This window comes from Ips typographus, linkage group LG3, assembly GCF_016097725.1.
Source record: "Ips typographus isolate SLU linkage group LG3, UJ_Ityp_2.0, whole genome shotgun sequence".
Taxonomy (NCBI): domain Eukaryota; kingdom Metazoa; phylum Arthropoda; class Insecta; order Coleoptera; family Curculionidae; genus Ips; species Ips typographus.
In genome coordinates, this window is record NC_138424.1 from 18,165,439 (window position 1) to 18,182,006 (window position 16,568).

Below are 16,568 nucleotides of genomic sequence, written 5' to 3' on the forward strand. Positions count from 1 at the left end.
TCTAGACAGTAATGATGTCAAGAAATGCATAGAAAATGAGGAAATGGATCCAAATGAAGAATTCCAGAGACAGGATAAGAAGTGCATTGCCAATTCCCATTTGAAATATGTCAAGAACAAGAAAACTGCTTATTTTGAATGTGGAAGGCTTTGGAAGCTGTATTTCAGCGCAAAGGAATAGCAAGTCAATTATTTTTAAGGAAAAATCTATTATCAATGAAACTATCTCAAGGTGACTTGTTGAAAACTCATTTTGTAAAGTTTGAGGAGACCATTCGTCAGTGGGTGCCAAATTAGAAGAAACTGACATTGTTTGCCATCTTTTGTTGACGTTGCCTAAATATTATGATCCACTTGTTAATGCCCTTGAAACTTTGGAACCAAACAAACTCACATTAGAGTTTGTTAAAGGGAAATTGTTGGATCAGGAAGTCAAGAGAATGAATCAAAATGATAGTTATGTGAATACAAATTCTAGTTTAGTTTTAAAACCTCATGGAAATTATATGAAGAGAGTGCATAGTTGGACTGAAGGGAATGGTCATAATATGGGTCAGAGACAACACTTTAAATTAAATTGCTGGAAAAACAACAATGGGGGTTCTCGACAAGCTCAAGGGCTGACCAGGATCAAGAAGAGGAGGATGGTTTTGCATTCCTGACCTCTGCATGCATGGTGACCAGTGGAGAAGCTGCTCTAGGGAATGTTAAATGGTACTTGGATTCTGGAGCAACTGATCACATGGTTAAAGTAGCAAACTATTTCAAAGAAGGCCGTAAGTTAGACAAACCACTTAAGATTAATATTGCTAAGAATCGAGTTGTAGTTTTTGCCACAGAGATAGGAAATATTGAAGGAAAGTTAAAAAGTGAAACTGGTTAGGTAGATTTAACAGAAGTTTTGTTTGTGCTTGATTTAAAACATAATTTAATGTCAGTACAAAAAATTGAAAGATCTGGATTTGATATATTGTTTAGAGCAGGGACAGTGTTTATTAATAAGGGAATGCAGAACATTGCCATTGGGATCAGAATTAATGGTTTATACGAATTGACATTCAAGTTAAGGAAGTTTGAAGCAACCAATTGTCAATGTTCAGCATTAACATTGAATAAACAAACTGATTTGATGACTTGGCATAAGCGCTTAGGGCATTTAGGATATCAGAATATGATAAAGTTGTCAAATAACATGGTTACCAGTTTGGTTTGTAAAAATGTTACTACAAATAAGGAATTTCAATCAATTTGTAAAGTGTGTGTTAAAAGTAAGACGACTCAGTTACCTTTTAATAAGGAAAGTGAACCAAAATCAAGTGGGGTTTTGGAATTGATTCACTCTGATATTTGTGACCCTTTAACACCTGAGACCCATGATCAAAAATTGTCATAATCCAGAAACTTCTTTCCAGAACAGATTTCGTTGATTTTGTATATCACATGTTTTATTGTAATATTACTGAGAACATGAATTCACAGAAATAGCCACAACGGAAATTATTACTAAAAATAGGTACCCAAATTAGCTTGTAATGCAGGTTGCTAGTGCATTTAAAAGAATTGTTCGGTAGTTAACCGTTAAACCGGAAGTTTTGTGCATTGTTCTGTTAGTTTTGTTCTCTATGAATTATTTATTCCACGGAAATAATTATTAGTCTTTAAAATCGTAATTATGGAAAATTTGAAAGTCAACCAATAAAACATTATAGTTTGTGATATCTAGAATCATTCATTAAACAAATTTTCTGGTCCTGCCAGCTTACAGAATATCTCTCAGATTAGTTAGTGTAGACAGGGTGCTTTATTCTTCTCTTCAGGAATTTCTCGAGGAATTCAAAGGGTTCTCAAGAGATATTAAATTTCTTAAATATATAATCATTGTATAAATCCCCTGAAGTACATACACTAGATCACTGTGTATCCCAAATATTAGTCCGCGGACGTCTATGGCATGTTCGTTGAGGGTTTGCAATCCCAGGACAAAACAAATTGAAAAATCTACTAAACTCCCTTACAAAAACGTTTTTCAGGACTCTCAAAAGTTAACCTGGCAACGATGAATGTGAATGACAGCATACATACAGATATTTTGTACAGTCTTTATTTCAAATTGTGATTAGGATACAGTACAATGAAAATTATCATCTAATACAAAAGAAATAGCGCCATGGTAAACTATGAACTATGTAGTACTTAAAGATATACCTACATTTCCAGGGATTTCTTCCTAAATAGGGATTTCAGAGAATAAGCAAAATTTATTTAACAGTTCTTCTATTTTGGTCTTCTATGAGGCATACCACCTATAAATTGCATAAACTGTCATTATTTATTTTTTTTTTTTTAAAGATGGATCTACATGAATCTCTGTACCTATTTCATGTTGAACATTAATCTAATTGTCACTTTTTGAATTACAAATACATGCTGTATTGAAGTATTTCTACCCCAACACATAATTGCATACTTCATAATTGATTCAAAGTTAGCAAAGTAACTACAATATTCTAAGGGCTGCCATGTTCAGATACCTGGAGACAATTCGAATTCCATAGCAAATTGAGTTTAACCTACCTAGCAGAACATTTATGTGATCAAATCAATCTAGAAGAGTATGGTATGGTAGTAAGGTGTATTTCATTAGATTTGTTAAATGTACCTTGTCTCATTGAAAAAATAATTACATTAGTTTTTTTCCATATTTAAAGCTTAAAGCACTCAGAAGTCCTAATAAACAGGTTCCAGACTGAATTAAAGTGCTGATTTCCTCCTGACCTACAAGTAAATAGGTGTCGTCTGCAAAGTTGACAATTTTTTCATTTTCTTTTGCTATAGAATTCAGATCATTCATGTAAATTACAAAGATTAGTTGCCTCAGCATACTGCCCTGGGTTATTACCTGTTGATTTTCATTTATATTTGATGTGTATGGCTTGCCTTCCTTAAATAGTTTAACCTGCTATTTCCTATGAGATAAGTAAGAATCAGACAAACTTAGTATCTTACTTCCAACTCCATAGAGTTCTAATTTTTTTAACAATAGTACTTTATCTACACAGTCATATGCCTTAGACAAGTCTAAAAATATACCTATTCCTAGTTTATGAGTCATATCCTTGACTTGTAAACTGAAAAATTGCTGTTTGTACTGATCTTCCGCAATGTAGCTGTGTGTATAAAACCAATTCAAAAATCTTTAAAAAAGCTGGAAGGGTGCTTATTGGTCTGTAATTTCCTATTTCATTTTTGTCACCTTTCTTATAAAAGGGTTTAATTTGAGCAATTTTCAACTGATCTGGAAAGCATCCCTGCTTGAGACATGTTAGTGGCTTGGATATATGTGGTAGTACCAATTCAACTATACTTGCAGGAATCTCATCTATACCACTTGTTAATTTGTTTGTTAATTTTGCTGAAAAATCACACAGTTCGTAGTAAAATGATTAATTATTGGGGATTATATTACAACTAAACTGTGTGCTGCAAATTTTCCAATATATCAGCAACCAACCACAAGAATTTGTCATTAAATTTATTTGCTATAACACAAAGATCACCGGCTATATCAGTCTCAAGCTGACACTGAGTTTTCCCCAATATCTCATTACAAATTGACCACATATAATTATTAATTATATTATATGTTTTTTATAACTATCTGCTCTTGATTTTAATAAAATGTTGTCATATTCTTTTTACACAGTGATATACTGAGGTTGACAGCTGAAGTAGCATTTAATTCATCCGATTTGTATAATGTTAGGCTTATTTCTGCCTTTATTTGTTACCAATTTTAGAGGAAAACATTGATTAAACAGAATTGTAAATTCCAACAGAACTAATATTAGCACACTCTTTTCTAATTCTCTCTTCCAAGTCAATTGATTCCGGTTTAGTTCAATAAACAAAATTTGTGAGATGGTTGCACAAAAAAAATCCCAAGACTTGAGATTAGGAGATCTTGAAGGCCATCCAATTGATTCATGCCTTGCAATTTGTTGGAAAATGCTACTTTGTTAATGTTAAGATATTGTCTAACTTGTATTGCATAATGTGGGAGTGCACCATCTTCCTGTAACTAATATGTGGATTTACTTCCACAGATAATAAATCATTTAGTTTATCACAGGACCTACATTTTTTGACTTATTTCCTACAGAACAGGTATCTCAAAACTTTCTTTCAATTTTACCTACTAACTATAGTGACTGGTTTATTGGCTTGTCTGGATATTTGTTATTAAATAAAACACACACATCATGTTGAGTTCCTACTCTATCGCCATACCCAATCATCCTCAGGATTAATTTAGTATGGTACAGTTCTGTTGGTAGTTTTTCCATTTGGATTGAATCTGTAATAGTCTTTCTGTTATTCTAGTCAAGTTGGTGTGCTGGTACAGTAGCTCATTTGAGGGATTGTGCAGTGAGTTGGTGCAATTTGTTCTGTTGTTTGCATGTGTTGTTTAGTTTCTTTCCAAAGCGTTATATTTTTTATATTTTTGTTGCAGTCTTTGTACTGATTCCTTTATTCTTGTAGGTAAGTGAGTGAAAATGTTTGAGTTTTGTGAATTTAAATTTATGGTTTATTGTAATGCCTAGGTATTTAACGAAGTTGTTTGGTTCAGTTATGTGACCATCTGCTATTATTGTAGGAGAGTTTAAGTTAATTCTGTGATTGGAAAGCAAAAGTTGGTGTTTTGTTAAGTATTAGTCTCCATTTACAGAACCATGTCAGTAACTGAAGTTTGTTTACAGCTTTTTTATGGACAATAAGTGGGGTATCATCTGCATATTGTAAAATGTATGCTGTTTTGTCTATTTGTTTCTTGTCATGTAGGTGTGATTGTATTCGTTGTGGCAGTAGACATTGTAGAGGAAAGGCAAAAGGTGTGAGCCCTGATTGTCAATTCCTACTTCCAATTGTCTTGTAAGATTATTACTTCTTTAAAATAAAGTTGCAGACAAAGCAAACAGACAAATTAAGAACTTTGTACCAGGGTTCAGAGGATATATATCCAGTGATATATATCATGATAAATATCATGATATATATCTTGATATTTACAGCTTGATCTATATCCGATATATTCGATATTTTTATTAATTGAATAAAAACCAGTTTCAGTTATTCAAAGCATCAAAAAATTATTATATTAAGTATCAAGTATATTAAGTAAGCTTTACTGAACATGACAAAGTTTGGTTTTCTAATTTGTCTGAGATTAGTAAAGCTGTTACTGTTGGAGATGCACAGAAAAGGTACATTTTCTCGAAAAATGAATCAGTCGAGAAATAGATAGTTTTCAGAGTCGCATAATAAAAAGTTTATTTTTTTTGTATAGAAATAATATAAGTTATTATAAAAGGATTTGTGTTAAAACAAAATATAGCTTAAGTAAGCATAAAACAAAACAATTTTTTTAGTTTTTTATATTTTTTATAGCTAAGTATATAAAGATTGAAAATGATATATATGGGATATATATCTGATATATATCCGATATATATCATGTGATATGATATTTATATAAATATCATGATATTTTCAAACCCTGCTTTGTACTCTAGCCCTAGACAACTTTTAACAAATGTATTCAAAAGTTCTGTTTATTTTTGTGTAATTTAACTTCACTATAACTATCTGGATAATTACCTAAACAAATGGTCAATGATGATAGTGAGAAACCAATTTACAACAGTGGTTTACTGCAAAACCACTGTTGGGTCCAGAGCAAATATAATAAACATTAGCAACCACCTCCCACATAAGCAAACTTATAATAGTCAGTTAATAATGTCTTGAAGGAAAAATGTTAAGGCTTTGTCAAAGGCCAAGTAAATGTTAATTGAAGAATGCTTAGTATTCTAACTGACTTTAATTATAGTACCAAGCTTTGGGAATGTCATGTGATAACCAGATGATGTTGTGAATAGATGAATGAACTTGGGCAGGTACCAGGATGCTATATGTGTAATAACACTGGATCAATTTGAATTCCTGCTTATTATGACCAGTGATTATAAGGCAAAACTGCTTATTACCTATGACCTGCAGATCAGCTAACAGACTCAGATAGCATAAAATTGAATAGTATAGCCTAGGAATCACTTTTCGATTAACAAAAGGTCACAGTTAAAAGCGATAATAATAGAAAGTATGAATTCTACAAAGAAAAATAGCATTTTCCAAACATGGGAGGAGTAGAATACAAATTCTTTGTCATTTATGGTGGGCAATAACGATCCATGGTGCCGCCTTTTTCTGTTCAAATTCGTATTACTGGGGGAAACACCGTACGTAAAAATCCGTGATATCGCAGATAAAACGGGAGTTATCTTATCAAATTTAGATTGGGATATGGAAATCTTACCGTTATCAGCTAAAAATGCGAGGAGCACAAACACAACCACCAACTTTACCGCCGCCATGTTGTTTTGTTTTTGAAATTGTCGATTGAATTAAATTTTTTGTTTGGGTCGGCTGACGTTGACGTTTAACAGGTTGACACTAGTGACGTAAGGTTCGGTTGAATCGTATTTGACAGCCGCCAGACAATAATATAGGCATGTTGATGGAAGCTGGTTTTACCTTTAATGTGCGTGACGTCACTTGAGTACTGAGATCAAGAAATTGTTGCGCACCATTGAAACTAGAGATGTCCGACAGGGCTATTATTTGATCAATAATGACACCTATTAAGGTCAATTATCTAGGAAATAATGCTCTAAGGCGTTCTCCTCGTGTTTTACCCTATCGACCTCATGTATTATATCTTAATTACTATAATGAGTCCCATTAATGCATGATTTTTCAATTCCCTTCTTCCTTCCTGAATCCCCTATCTAACTAGGGGAATACGGCTTCTGCTCCCTTTATGGGGCAATTTGCCAGGGGTTTTCTTTCTGCCTGGGTTTTGTCTGACTCTATAGGCCATCCCCAGGCAGGCCTCTTGGTGCTTTGGTATGCAAATCAATTGGTTGTAGGTCCTATTGTGTGGCATTTGCGCTTTGCTTCTTTCTTGATATGGGCGGTGCGTATACGGTGCAGAGTGTTAGAAAGACAACACAGAAGAAATGGGTTCAGGAATCTTATCTACAAACAATATAGGAAAGGCGTTTAAGATCAGTTGTCTACAATCATACTATATCTCAGTCCCTACGTTTCTATAACAATCAAATCAGTTTAAGTAATCAAGTAATCAATCAAACTAGGAAAACCCATGGGGGATGATACACCTCCAATCTGCAGGTCTCTAAAGGTCTACCCCAATTCTAAATTGATGTTCCTTAATCAGGCAATGTCCTGTTTGCATTCTTATAATGGTTGTGATGATTTTTCTGTTTTCATATTTTTTGAACCAAGGCACTCGTTTTGAGGCATTTTTGCATCTCATTCCTTTTTCTATCCATCAATTCTTGCCTTGTGGCAAGATATGTCTTATGTCTCGGTTTAGTGGCAAAGGAACATTGAGGTTTCTCCCTAATTTTGCAAATTGATCTACTTCTCTGAGATTTCTCAAATCCTGCATCTCTTGCTTCAATTAAATGTCTTTTTATTTTTAAAGTGATATGATCATATTTAGGGTTTATGGTATTGTCATCCACTTTTTGTATTTAAGATATCGAAATACAGTTTTTGCCTTATTCATTTTTAGTTTTTTCCTATCTAGCCGGAAAATGGGGTTTTCCTGTCCAAACGGAAATCCGGACACCCTGTACATGTCTCTCTGGACTTGCCTTCCACACTTCAAACCTCATCTATGTCTGACTATAGTTTTTAAAAACAATTTTCAAAAATATGCTTAAGGAATGCTTAAACTGGAATTTTAAAAACACAACACCAAATTTCAAACTGTTTTTTTTTATTATAATTTATAATACATACATCACAAATATACTTTTTTTAAGTAAACTTTTATTACATCGTTTTTTGTTAAAGTTAATATAATCTATATGAGTATTCTTAATAATTGATTATTTAAAGAAAGACCGATGGTGGTACCGTGTTTTTTTTTTTTTTGAAAACGTGCACGTGAGGTGATTAGCGTGTGTCTTAGATTAAACATATTTTCCTTAAAATCCCACACAAAATTATATACAGTCACTGTACAGGGTGTCTCATTATGACAGTTTCTTTGATTTGGTTTTGAGAATCCATTTTCATGAGATGTGGCCAATACAGAGTGACCAAGATTAAAATGGATTGCATGGGGATCTCCGAAACCGTATAAGAGATACGAAGTTGGTTAAATTAAAAAAATAATACTCTCATCCTCTATAATTGCCCTCAAAAGTGTGTCTTTAGTGTCAAAATGGTGAGCGTAAACTTGGTTTTTAATGTAACTCCAAAGGAAAAAGTCGAGTGGTGTCAAGTCTGGAGATCGTGCTGGCCAGGAAACGTCATTATAAGTTCCGGTCGATTTTTCGGGTACTTTCAAACTTGTCTGGTATTTTGTTTCTTGAAATTGTTGCTATTAAAGTGTGGTAGTAAATGAAAGGTACCAATGTCAAAAATTCCACAAATTTTAAAGCCATAATGGGTGTTGATTCCTGGATTCTTTTTATTTTCCCGTCGGTTGAAGTTATTTTCAAACCATATCTTAAGGAGAGGATAGCATAATGGTTGACACTGACAACATACAATCGAGTTGGACGCACATAAAGAAAGCATCGCAGAAGTATTACAAAAACGTATTAGGACCAAAACCAAAACCTTAGTACCATTAAAACGGAAGCACGGATAAAAATGCTCCATAGCCCATCAGAATAGACAACAACCAGATTTAACGAAGTAAGAGCAGAACTACGTAAACTGATCAGGAAAAAGAAAAAAGAGCATGAGACTATTTACAGGTCGACTTCCAGAATGGTAATGCAAGGAGATTCTTCAAGGAAGTAAAGGGGCTTAAAAGGGTGTCCTCCCCAAAAGTGCCATCATGATATTGCGTAACGATGGCTCAGTCACTGCCTCCAAAGTAGAAGTATTGGACACATGGAAGAGTTCCACTTTGACGAGCTCGGAAGAACTCGGAAGTCTTGTATTCCAAACAGCAGAGGTTAATATCCCTCTCGTATCCATGGAGGAGACAACTACAGCCATTAAGAAACTTAAAAATAACAAAGCGGCAGGCTATGATAATATTTTAGCAGAAAGTCCGAAACATGAAGAGGACGATCTAGCCATACAAATACATAGCCTCGTGCAACAAAGCTGGAATCAAGAAATCATTCCCGACGAATGGAAGGAAGGTGTTATCATCCTACTCCACAAAAAAGAGGACCAAATGCAGTGTAAAAATTACCGAGGTATTGTCCTGCTGAGTCTACAAAGTATTCTCAAACATGCTGCTTCAACGTCTCTCTCCATATACCGAGGAGATTATAGGAGACTATCAATGCGGCTTTCGAAGCGGAAGATCAACAACTGACCAGCTCTTCACTATCCGTCAGATTCTGGAGAAATGTTGGCAGGTTAACAAGAGCCTACATACCCTTTTGATAGACTTGAACAAGCATATGACATAGTGTTGATAGAGTGAGATTCTGGGATGCTATGGGAGAACTGATTCGACTGTGTGGAGAGTGCCTGGAGGGGGTAAAGAGCCGCGTCCAAATGATGAGTACAGCCAAGCATTCCATATTACCAGAGGTCTAAAACAGGGGGACGCTTTGTCGCCAGTACTATTTAACCTTGCACTAGAAAATGCAATAAGAACAGCATCAGTGAAAGCAGAGATTTTTGGCCCAGGAGGTCCCAAACTTATTCTGGCCTACGCAGATTACATAGGCGCAGTAGAAGAAAGTACTGTTAGTGTGAAGGAAAATTTCATAAAGATCGAAGAAGAAGCTCAGAGATGGGAAGCAATGATGAGCTTGCCCAAATATATCAAAGCCTTGATATCATTCAGGAGATCAAGTCCGGTAGGCTAAGATGGGCAGGGTACCTGCAAAGAAGCCAAAACGATCCCCTAATAAGACTGGGGTATGGGAGGAGGCACCAATGGGAAGACCCAGGCTCAGATAGAGAGATAACATCATTAAGGATCTGGTTATACTTCTTCTTGCTGGTGTAGACCAGTAAGAATGGAGGGAGATGACCCACGACCGCTCCAGGTGGAGGCAGATAGTCAAGGCAGTCAAGACCCACCCTGGGTTGTAGTGCTATGGAGTAGTAGTAGTAGTAGTAGTAGTTATCAAAGAAATCAATAAAAATATAAAGATTAAATTCCAAAATTTGATGATTTGATGATTTTAAGACTGCATATTACTAAATTCCAAATTGTTCAACTTGCCCTGTATGAAGGTACCCTGTATGTATATCAGGTTGGCTTTGGACTCAAAAGAAAATATTTTTAGTTTCTTAAAAACGAGATGAGCCACTATTTAAACACCCTGAACATACATATTACAGGGAATTTTTAATAATTTCGTCTGATATACAAACATAACAACTTAATTATTATGTCAATTTCAGTTGGCTTTGTTTTGACATACACGTTTTTGGTTCCAGCCAGTGAAAGAACCTTTCAAAACCATAAACTTTGTATTTCACACTTGTTTCCTTCAAATATACAAGGTCTACTCTAGGCAATAGAATTGGAACATCTTGAATATCTTCAAAAATCTATCTATCAAAAAAGTAGTAATAAATTACGTATGGTGGGAATCTAAGGAAATTAAATGTTAGAAGTGGGGCAACTCTACAAATACAATTTTGAGACAAAATTCACGGTATTTTATAGTTAAACTAAAACAACATGTTACAAAATATGCAATCAAGTATCACAGAATAATTAAGTTATACACAATAGTCTAAAACACTCTGTTTAGGTTCCGTTCGTGCTAGTTTGTTACAGCATAAATCAAATTCATTTGGATATTATATAATGGAAAGCAATTTGAGGAGTATGTTGTTGTATAATAATAATGATGAGCAACAATCATCAATAACATAAAAAAACACCACGTTAAACTTGAGCTAAGAGAGAGTTTTCAACATCAAAAATATTCATATATTCGTGCTGTACAAAACTTTGGTGCAAAAATAACTTTTTCAAAAGTCTCGTGTAATCCATAGCATTTTGTTTCAATTGAAAGTGCAATTATTAAGGAAATTACTTATTTTTTTATTGATCTGGACTATGTTAGGCGAGTTGAGCAACTATGCTATGGGTCACGAGTTGCTTTACATCATATTTGAAATCCGTGTTTTTTTTTTGTTTAATTTTAATCTACACGTTTTACACAAATTAGCTACTTTTAGTTACTAGACTCGATATTTATTGCCAACAGTAGTTGAAATATTTACATTTCGTGTATTATGTACAGTTTGCTAAAAAGTTTTAAAGTTACGTTATAGGAATGTTGTGTTGATGGTGAAAAATGTAAGTGTGATGCTTTCTAGAGACTTACCACTATGATGCGTGTGTGTGTTTTGTGAAAAAAGTCCACTGTACAGGGTGTAGTGTAGATCCACTCGCATACTCTACCACATTTTATGTCTGCTAAAAGAATGTTTTATCAAATTGTACAAACTTGTTTTTACCGGTTTCATTCTGTCATTCCATTAAGTGTACTCAAGTACAGTGTTGTTAAAATATTGTAACATAGAAATTACACTATGTTTCGTTACCAAATATTTCCTCGGTCTCCTCCAGTACAATGTCTGTGTAAGCAAGATTGAGGTCATGATGTGGGTATAAATACAGCACCAAAAGTACGTACAAATCACCCCAGAGGGAGGTTTCAGGCTAACTGATCTCTGGGTTAGTCTGGGTACGCCTACTGTGCAACGCAACGTGGAGCAGTAGGTGACCAAGTGCCTCACCCTAGATCAGCCCTATGTTTTAACTACTCAAATAAGGTGGGTTACTTGTGGAAACCTGAGTTTTTTCCCTCTGACATGGTGGAGGCGCCTCGTATGGTGCAACAAATGGAAGATCGACCTAAATGCGGAGAAAACGCAGGCCATAGTCGTCAAAAGAAGACCAAAGGTGAGGATAGAAGGCAACGTCAGGTTAAAAGACATGGACATCGAGTGGAGCAACGAGGCGACGTACCTTGGGGACAAAAAACTCACGTGGGGAAGCCAGACAGAAAGCCAGAGCGATCAGAGCAAAACTGTACCCCATGACAAGCAGGTCATCGAAGCTAGGAACAAAGTGACGCTCATCAAGTCGGTTCTTCTGACAAACTTCAAGCTGTGGAAAACATTGCGCTCAGGACAGCGATGGAGGCCTCATGGTACGTCAGAAACCTGGACATCCAGCGAGATTTGAAGTTTACCATCGCAACGGAAAGGATCAAGCAGAGCGCAGTGAAGATTTTCCAAAAGGCGCAAAGCAGCTAAAATCAGTTACTGCGAGAAGCAGTGAACTAGAACCCCGAGCTAGAAGCACCCCACAAACGCCTCCGATACCAGTTTTCGGATAACGGGTAATTATTAATGAATTTTTCTTTCTGTTTCAGATAGACGACAGGACCAACCAGCCTATAAGAAGAGGACCATAATTTCCCCCAGACCTTCCCCCAGGGTGGCGAGAATTTTATTCTCAAAATCTGGGTAGAACCTTTCCGCTTATCCCGGTGCTAACTGGGCTCTGACTGCACTTCTTCCCCTACGCAAAAGGGGGAAAATCTCACTCTAACTTCCCAAAACTTTAGAATGTCAGAACAGACGGACGAAAGTCAGCTGTTTGGACATCCTATAGTTTGCCAGGACCACCAGAGATGGACGAGCTAACGAAGAAATGGAGGACAAGAAGAGCCTCTCCGTCAGTGGGGGCATCTTTCTCCCAGGACAGAGGATGCCGATACAACTCTGGAAACTTCCCAAAAAGGAAAATTCCTGGACATGTAGCGACTTGTAGTTTGGGGCTGCATATCAACAAAGGGTGTTGGACTTTGCAATGATGACACTGTTAATACACAGAAATCCAGAAACATTCTGAAGTTGAGTCTGATTTCAATAGAACAGTGTAAAACTGAAGAAGGAAATATCATTTTCCAGCAGGATGCCAGCAATTCAGTATTTCTGGCCACACAGCCAGACTAGATAGCTAAAATGGACATCTCCCAGTTCGGACTTGTCTCCCATTGAAACTCTTTAGACACAACATGAAGAATCAACTATTAGGGCATATGAGAACAATCACATATTGCTTTGCAGCTTTGTCATTTATAAATTTTATTTAAATTTTTTTGTTCCAATATTAATAAGTGAAAAGATTTTTAGTTTATTTAATTTCATAACAATGCCTTTCAAGTCTGGAGATATTTTCAACTTAAAAATGTAAAAGGAAAATAGTTGATGGAAAAACTACTATAAGCCTGGGCTTTAACATGGTACTGCAATGGTACACAAAGTACGTTTTTGCATTCCTATGGTAGAGATCATGGGTGTGACTGGCCACGGACGTTTGGGACTGGCAACGAATGTTTTGCCAGCTACACTCCGTTAATTTAGACTGGACTATTATAGTAACACTTAATAACGCAAAAGTTGTTGTCACATTAATGGAATGACTTGAAACAGTTTACATCTTAAAAGATAAACAATCTAAAAACTTCTTAAATAGTCTGAGCAATTATTAATGTCAATTAACCAAATCTCAATGATTTTTAAGTCATTTTGAGTTAATTTATTAGTTACGAAAAAGTGTTTCATTAGTTAGTGTTATTACACTTGCGACAAGTTACGTACTAATAATGTACTATTATGTACTGTTTACTTATGTATAGTCATATGTAGAGTCCGGATTTCTAGAAATTTTGCTTCATCGCAGAGTGGAACATCACAGAGTGGGTCATTCTAGGTCTTAAGTGGTAATAATGTCTTTTGCTATACTGAGATATTGAATGCTTCCGAGAGACAAAAACATTCCAATTATCTGTCCTGAAAGTAGCCTAAACTAAACGTAAAAACATTCCAAAACACTGTAGAAGTTAAAGATGCCTTGCAAAAGGTTACAAAACAGCCTAGAAGCTTTCAGAATAGTCTAAAAGCTTCCAAATGCTTTTCAACTTATCTAGAAGCTCTCAGAAAATTTAAAGACCGTCTAAAAGCTTCTAGAGCAATTTGACAGATTCCAAAAGTTTCTAGAACCGTCTACAAGGTTTCAAATGTCTTCAAAGTAGTCCAGAACCTTCAATGCTCGTTAAACTATCCGAATACCTTCTAAATTCTCCCCACGTAGTCTAAAAAGGTTTTAAAACACTACAGAAACTCCAAAATGCTTCTAAAGCAGTCGGAAGCCTATCAAAACCGTCTAGAAGCTTAGACACTCTAAAAGAAAGGCTTCCAAATGATCTTCATCTAGTCTAGAAGCTGTCAAGACTAAAAGCTTTCGTATGCTTCTAAAGCAGTTCTAAAGCTCTTATAAGTTTCTAGAATCTTGCAGAAGTTTTCAAATGCTTCAAAAGCAGTCCAAAACCTACAATGCTCTCCAGAATCCTTGCAAATGCTCCTAAAGTAGTCTAAAAATATTTCAAAATACTACAGAAGCTTCAAAATGCTTCTAAAGTCTTTCGAAAGAGTCTAGAAGCTTTCAAAAGCATTTGAAACACTCTAAAAAAAAGGCTTCCAAATGATCTTCATCTAGTCTAGAAGCTCTAAAAACACTTCAAGACTGTCTAAAAGCTTCCGTATGCTTCTAAATCAGTTTAAAAGCTCCTATAACTTTCTAGAATCGTCCATAAGTTTTCAAATGCTTCAAAAGCAGCCCAAAACCTTAAATGCTTTTTAAACTCTCCAGAATCTTTGCAAATGCTCCTAAAGTAGCTTAAAAATATTTAAAAACGCTACAGAAACTCCAAAATGCTTCTAAAGCAGTCGGAAGCTTTTTAAAACAGTCTAGAAGCTTCCAAAATCATTTAGACACTTTAAAAGAAAGGCTTCCAAATGATCTTCATCTAGTCTAGAAGCTCTAAAAACACTTCAAGACTGTCTAAAAGCTTCCGTATGCTTCTAAATCAGTTTAAAAGCTCCTATAAGTTTCTAGAATCATCCTAAAGTTTTCAAATGCTTCAAAAGCAGTCCAAAACCTTCAATGCTTTTTAAACTCTCCAGAAACCTTGCAAATGCTCCTAAAGTAGTCTAAAAATATTTCAAAATACTACAGAAACTCCAAAATGCTTCTAAAGCAGTCGGAAGCCTTTCAAAACAGTCTAGAAGCTTCCAAAAGCACTTAGACACTTGAAAGGAAGGCTTCCAAATGATCTTCATCTAATCTAGAAGCTCTCAAAACATTTCAAGACAGTCTAAAAGCTTCCGTATGCTTCTAAATCAGTTTAAAAGCTCCTATAAGTTTCTAGAATCGTCCTAAAGTTTTCAAATGCTTCAAAATCAGCCCAAAACCTTAAATGCTTGTTGAACTCTCCAGAATCCTTGTAAATGCTCCTAAAGTAGTCAAAAGATATTTCAAAATACTACAGAAACTCCAAAATGCTTCTAAAGCAGTCGGAAGCTTTTCAAAACAGTCTAGAAGCTTCCAAAAGCATTTAGACACTTTAAAGGAAGGCTTCCAAATGATCTTCATCTAGTCTAGAAGCTCTCAAAACATTTCAAGACAGTCCAAAAGCTTCCGTATGCTTCTAAAGCAGTTTAAAAGCTCCTATAAGTGTCTAGATTCGTCCTAAAATTTTTAAATGCTTCAAAAGCAGTCCAAAACCTTCAATACATTTTCAAACTCTCCAGAATCCTTGCAAATGCTCCTAAAGTAGTCTAAAAATAGTTAAAAATACTACAGAAATTCCAAAATGCTTCTAAAGTAGTCGAAACCCTTCCAAAAGCTTTTAGAACCGTCTAGTAGCTCTGAAATATTTCAAGACAGTCTAAAAGTATTTCCTTATGCTTGAGCAGTTTAAAAGCTTCCAAAAGTTTCTAGAAGCATCTACAAGGATTCAAGTGTCTTAAAAGTAGTCTAAAAAGATTTCAAAACCCTACAGAAACTCCATAATGCTTCTAAAGCAGTAGGAAGTCTTGCAAAACAGTCTAGAAACTTCCAAAAGCTTTTAGAACAGTCTAGAAGATTCCAAATGCTTTTCAACTGGTCTAGAAGCTCCCAAAAGATTTCAAAACAGCCTAAAAGCTTCCAAAAAATTCTAGAACAGTCTAAGAATTTCCAAATGCCTCTGAAGCTTTCCAGAACCTTCAATATACTCTGTAAACTGTCCAAAAACCTTCCAAATGCTCCTCAAGTAGTTTCAAAACAGTCTAATATCTTCGGTAAGCTTCAAAAAATTTCAAGAACTCAAAAAAGTAAGAAATTTTGCATCTCTGAAAGAGTTTTGTGCTTTTTTGAAGCTTTATTACAGATTTAGATGTTTTTTTAAGAAAAATAATTTTTCTTTTCAGGCGCTTTTTTTTAATCCGGACTCTAGTCAAAGTACAGGGTGGCCCATCGGAAACAAACCAGGGACGTTTTTAGGAACCCTGTAGAGAACTCTTAGAAGAAAAACCCTTTCCCCCCTGAAGGGAGGACAGTTTCGAGAACGTTTAAAAAGTGTTTAGATTGTTACCTCTGTCAATTATCTTCACTTGAGCATTCGACACAAAACAAAATACTC

At 35.3% G+C, this 16,568-nt stretch overlaps 1 protein-coding gene across 9 annotated transcripts in view; it reads right to left on the bottom strand.

The window, feature by feature from the left end:
• Positions 1–6,522, bottom strand: part of Lac (septate junction protein lachesin) — a 38,023-nt gene extending 31,501 nt beyond the window's left edge. For all 9 annotated transcript variants that reach the window (XR_014177671.1, XR_014177674.1, XR_014177672.1 and 6 more), the window contains exon 1: positions 6,374–6,522. Coding sequence is in view for 3 of the 9 variants with exons in the window: in XM_081975997.1 (XP_081832123.1) it covers positions 6,374–6,431 (58 nt within the window). In the remaining 6 variants the exon portion in view is untranslated. The remainder of the gene's footprint in view (positions 1–6,373) is intronic.
• Positions 6,523–16,568: the final 10,046 nt, after the last annotated feature.